The sequence below is a fragment of the Spinacia oleracea genome, chromosome 6 (genome assembly GCF_020520425.1).
Source record: "Spinacia oleracea cultivar Varoflay chromosome 6, BTI_SOV_V1, whole genome shotgun sequence".
NCBI classification, from domain to species: Eukaryota; Viridiplantae; Streptophyta; class Magnoliopsida; order Caryophyllales; family Amaranthaceae; genus Spinacia; species Spinacia oleracea.
This window is the reverse complement of record NC_079492.1, coordinates 13961318-13966446: the sequence shown is the minus strand read 5'-3', so window position 1 is coordinate 13966446 and position 5129 is coordinate 13961318. Positions and strand designations below refer to the sequence as shown.

General features: G+C 35.9%; 1 protein-coding gene across 1 annotated transcript; it reads left to right on the top strand.

The window, feature by feature from the left end:
* The first annotated feature begins 601 nt into the window (after positions 1-601).
* Positions 602-3258, top strand: LOC110776352 (60S ribosomal protein L19-3). The gene is made up of 5 exons (XM_021980907.2): positions 602-784; positions 1292-1414; positions 2122-2435; positions 2848-2915; positions 3029-3258. Exons 1-5 carry the CDS (start codon positions 673-675, stop codon positions 3048-3050), a joined length of 639 nt encoding a protein of 212 aa, XP_021836599.1. The 5' UTR covers positions 602-672; the 3' UTR covers positions 3051-3258.
* The last annotated feature ends 1871 nt before the right edge of the window (positions 3259-5129 follow it).

The window sequence follows — 5129 nt, the reverse complement described above, 5'->3', positions numbered from 1 at the left end:
CAACCAAAAGTAAGTTTCCGGCATTAACTGGGCTTTTCCGGCCATTGACTTGCACGTGAGAAGCACGTGTGGCTTTATTTTGCTAACCATACCCAATTTTCCTCCAAAATTCTAAGCTTAAAAATCTAAAGTTGAAAACAAAAATCGAAATAAAATCAAGTTTAAAAATTCAAGACTCGGGAAAATCAGTGTCTTTGGCTAAGTTAAGCCACACGTGTTGCTCACGCGCAAGTCAATGGCCGGAAAAGCTCAGTTTATGCCACAAACTTCCCTTAGGTCCTTTCTCGCAAAAAAAATTACATTAAGGTGTAATTTCACAAAAAAAAATTATATATGGTCATTTCTCGCAAATTTTGAGTTATAAAAGGTCATTTTTAGCAAATTTGCCAACTATATATACTTGAACACAACACAAGTACACAACATCAAATATAGAATGGCCAAGACTGCAAGAAGTGAACGAATCAATCCATTGTTGAACAAAATCGTACCAAAAGCCCAACCCAATAACCCAATAAAAAAAAGTCGGGTATAACCCCTAATCCCCAAACCCTAGCTCTAAAAACTGGTGGTATTTAAACCTTATCTTTCCCATTTCTCACCTTCTCGCAGCTCCACTTCACAGAGAGAGGAGAGGGAGAGAGGAGAGGAGAGGAGAGAGAAAACTTAAAAATGGTGTCTTTGAAGCTTCAGAAGCGGCTCGCCGCCGATATCCTCAAGTGTGGTCGTGGCAAGGTCTGGCTTGATCCTAATGAAGGAAATGAAATTTCCATGGCTAATTCCCGTACGTATTTCTCCCTCTTCGATTTCGTATTACTTCTAGATTTCTATGATATGTTATTTTATGTGGAATTGTTATCAATCGATTGTTAGATTTTGTTGTTGTTCTTCAATTTTTTGATAATTAGAAACTAAGGAATTCATACTCTAGGTTGACGTTGCTGATTTATAATTCCTTCCTTATTTTTCTTAAAAAATGATGTGTAAATGGAAGCTTTTGATGTTTTGTCATGTAATTGTAGTCGGTGTTTGAGCGAGATCGTAAATTTTGTGATTCTATTGATTGATTAATTTAATTACAGATTAGGACTTCAAGTGTTAACTTTTGAACTTCAAATATTGATACAGCTGCTACTTTCCCGATTAAATCGAATTTGAGTTTGCGATGAACTATGTTAATTGTTAAATCAAAGTTAATTTCGTGTTATGATGATTGTTATTGATGTATTATATTATGTGAATGATGTTTTCCTTTGCTGATGGAAGAATTTTGTTCGATTACAATTTTTAGGCCAAAACATCAGGAAGCTTGTTAAGGATGGGTTTATCATCAGGAAGCCTACCAATATTCATTCCAGGTCTCGAGCTCGTCGTATGAATGAGGCCAAGAGGAAGGGTCGTCACTCTGGATACGGTATGCATACCAAATAATTTGTGTAATTGTTTTTAATCATAGAAATTGGTGATTTTCCAACCTTTTTAGTAGCTCATGTGAATGAAGCTCCTTAATCCAAGTAGATTAGTAATGGCATTCTGTATGATCATGTGGCAAGCATTTAGAAAATCTTTTGGCAGGGACACCTCAAACAAGTTGGTAGCTTTTCATGTTAGGCAGATTAGTGATTAGCATCCTGTGATCAAGTGGCAAGCATTCAGCATTCTTGTGATCTTTCTATTGAAGTATGTGATGCTGGCTACTCGGTAATCAGTTAGTTGGATGATTCTCTTGAATGATAACAGATACCAAATAATTTGTGTAATTGTTTTTAATCATAGAAATTGGTGATTTTCCAACTTTTAGTAGCTCATGTGAATGAAGCTCCTTAATCTAAGTAGATTAGTAATGGCATTCTGTATGATCATGTGGCAAACATTTAGAAAATCTTTTGGCAGTGACACCTCAAACAAGTTGGTAGCTTCTCATGTTAGGCAGACTAGTGATTAGCATTTTGAAAGATCAAGTGGCAATCATTCAGCATTCTTGTGATCTTTCTATTGAAGTATTAATCAGTTAGTTGGACGATTCTCTGGAATGATAACAGATGCCTGATTCGAGTATAGAGATTGATGAAATCATGTAATTATGCAATATCAATAATCTTAGAACTTGATTGATTACAGGTAAACGTAAGGGTACCAGGGAGGCTAGGCTTCCAACCAAGGTTTTGTGGATGAGGAGGATGAGAGTTCTTAGGAGGTTGCTCTGTAAGTACCGAGAGTCAAAGAAGATTGACAAGCACATGTACCATGACATGTACATGAAGGTCAAGGGTAATGTTTTTAAGAATAAGAGAGTATTGATGGAGAGCATTCACAAAACCAAGGCTGAGAAGGCTAGAGACAAGACCTTATCTGACCAATTTGAGGCTAAACGTGCTAAGAACAAGGCTAGCAGGGAGAGGAAACTCGCCAGAAGAGAAGAGCGTTTTGCACAGGTAAAATCGTCTTCTATATTATTGGTTTACTATTTTGATTTTCTTGTCGCAATCTTCATTCGTTATCATTACCCCCATTACCTCAAAGAGGTTCCTGCAAAAAGCGGGGTAAGGAGGTCGGATGTACGCAACCTTATTACCCCTACAATTGTAGAGAGGTTGTTTCCAATTGAGCTAGAAGCGATAACGGGACGACAATGGAACTACCATCTCCTACTTCATGTAAAGGAAGCAAAATGATTCAGGCCATTACATCCCACAACCAAACAAACAAATGAATCTTTTGTGTCTGCCAATCTTTTTTTGGGGATTTTGTGTCTGCCAATCTTCTTTAGCCAAACAAACAAATGAATCTTTGATTTTCTTGTTGCAATCTACTTGCTTATTATTTGTGTCTGCCAATCTTCTTCAGGGACCTGGTGGTGAAGCACCCACACCTGTAGCAGCTGCAGTACCAGAAGCTGTTCCAAAACAAACACAGTAAGTTGATTTTGTTGCTGTCTGTTCCATTAGTTTCAGTAGTTAGCACAACTTATGTCCAATTCTACGAATGTATGATTTACTTAAAAGTGTCGTCTAAACTCACTCCACAGGCCAAAGAAAGCAAAGAAGTGAAGCGATAGTGGTTGAGACCTGACAAGGAAGGCTAGGGTGGTCTATGGACCTGGTTGTTTTGTAGCATAGTAGTACCTTTTTTGCAGCTAATATGTTTCGTGGATCTTGTTATGTTGCGACTGAGATAGAGATTTTTGATAATCCTGATACTCGGTTTGAAATGTACTACTTTTTTTTTCACATGTTAATTTTGGTTTCTTATTTTCCAGTTGTTTAGAGCAAATGTAGTATTAGTTGCTAAGATATACAGTAAAATGCAAGGAAAGCCCTCATTTCACATGGTCAACCGAAAAGAAATCTAGATTTTTTGTCAAATCTAAAATGTCTTTAAAAATCAGATCAGTCTGTGATCTACCCAGAACCATGTTTCTAATGGTTCTCACAATATTAATTGCATTCGATTTGAGCTCAATACTTCTTTGGCCCAAGCCAATCGCCACCTCAAGCCCAAACTCTACGGCCATGGCCACAGTAACCTCCACGCTCCACTGCCCTGATCTTGTTCACTGCAACCGCCACCAACCCAGTTCTATCGTCCCTAACAACAGCCCCCCCTAGCCCCATGTCACACCCTGCCATGGCAGAAGCATCATTTCCAAAATGATAAATCCCATAAAGGAATGTTTAAAAAAATAAAATTTCGGACTTTTTAATTTCGGGTAAATTTTGGGATTTTGTTTTGAGATTTTTTTTGGATTTTAATTTATATTAATTAATTAAAATGAGTAGTTTATAATTAAGCGTTAATTATGATGTCATCAATTGACTAATTGGACCAAAGTAGCAATTGATATTTTATTTTAAATTTTTTTTGGACAATTAAAGAATTCTATTATAAAAAGGGGAAAGAAAGAAGGCAACAACCCAATTACAAGCTCAAGGTCACAAAGCCTAAACAGCCAAAGAGACCAAAACTATCTACAGTTTACAGGCTCGAATTTAACAAATAAGCACAAGGCTCAGTAGTGGATCTACTTGCTAGTCTATACTGTATTTCCCTAAACATGGAGGTTACAAGTTCTCCATCAACTGCGTAATGCTTGGGAGTGGGTTAAGCAATGACCTGCGAAGCTGGACTGGTTAACCTGTGTTAGGTGCTGGTTCAGTTAGAGTCCCTTTTCTTACCTATATATTTTTTTTTAAAATAAAATAATTCAGGAGGGGTTTTACATTGCAAGTTATACACTTAATCATTTCTGTTTAGCCATAAAGAATAGATACTTTCAGCAAAAAACATTAATTATTAGAATACAAACTTTTAGTAATTGACAACTTTTAACAAATTAAATAGTAGTTAACAAAACTCTAAAACTTAGGAATTGACAAATTTCCTAAAACAAAGGTAAAAAAGTTTTTTCACTTTTTTAATTTTTACCCATACCAAAAAAAAAAGCACGACATGGAAATAATTAACTTATATATCGTGCAAATGTCAAAAGATACAATTACATACTACGTAAAACAGAAGAACTATAAGAAGTTTCAAACATTTATAAATTTGACAAAATTAATGTGCTCTGATACAACTGAGGCCTAAATTGATTAAAATTGTGGAATGATTATTACCCAATGAATGCCAATTAAGCACTACCTCAAGGACCAAAATAACTGTTTCTAAGCTTCAACGTGTGAACCCCCTATAACAAGATCATGGTCCAATTGACTTAAACACTCCAAGTTTCACGATGATACTAGCTGTGCAACCTTTGCCTAAACCATCACTCTCGACCCAAATACGACCGTTCATGAGCTTAACTAACCTGAATTCATAATAAGTTAAGAGTTAAAATGGATATCTATGACATTGCATAAACTGATAAAATCCCCCATTACGTTTCGTCGAAGTTGTTTTTTCGAATATTAGATATGTGTGGCAACACATATGTCAGCTAAAAGACAAATAGCTAAAAGACTAAAAAGGAAGTACCATTCATGAAAAAGTACAATTTTGTAAAAATAAAGTACCATTTAATTTCTTTTTTGTTCCTTTTCTTATTTTGTCTTTTGCTATGATATGCATTTGCAAGCACATAACTGATACCGAAAATACTTCTTCCGTTTCATCAAGGTAACCCAAAT

Coding starts and splice junctions, on each gene's coding strand:
- LOC110776352 (XM_021980907.2), top strand. CDS start 673: ATGGTGTCTTTGAAGCTTCAGAAGCGGCTCGCCGCCGATATCCTCAAG. Junction 1,415..2,121: donor GGGTCGTCACTCTGGATACG/GTATGCATACCA, acceptor GATTGATTACAG/GTAAACGTAAGGGTACCAGG. Junction 2,436..2,847: donor GAGAAGAGCGTTTTGCACAG/GTAAAATCGTCT, acceptor AATCTTCTTCAG/GGACCTGGTGGTGAAGCACC.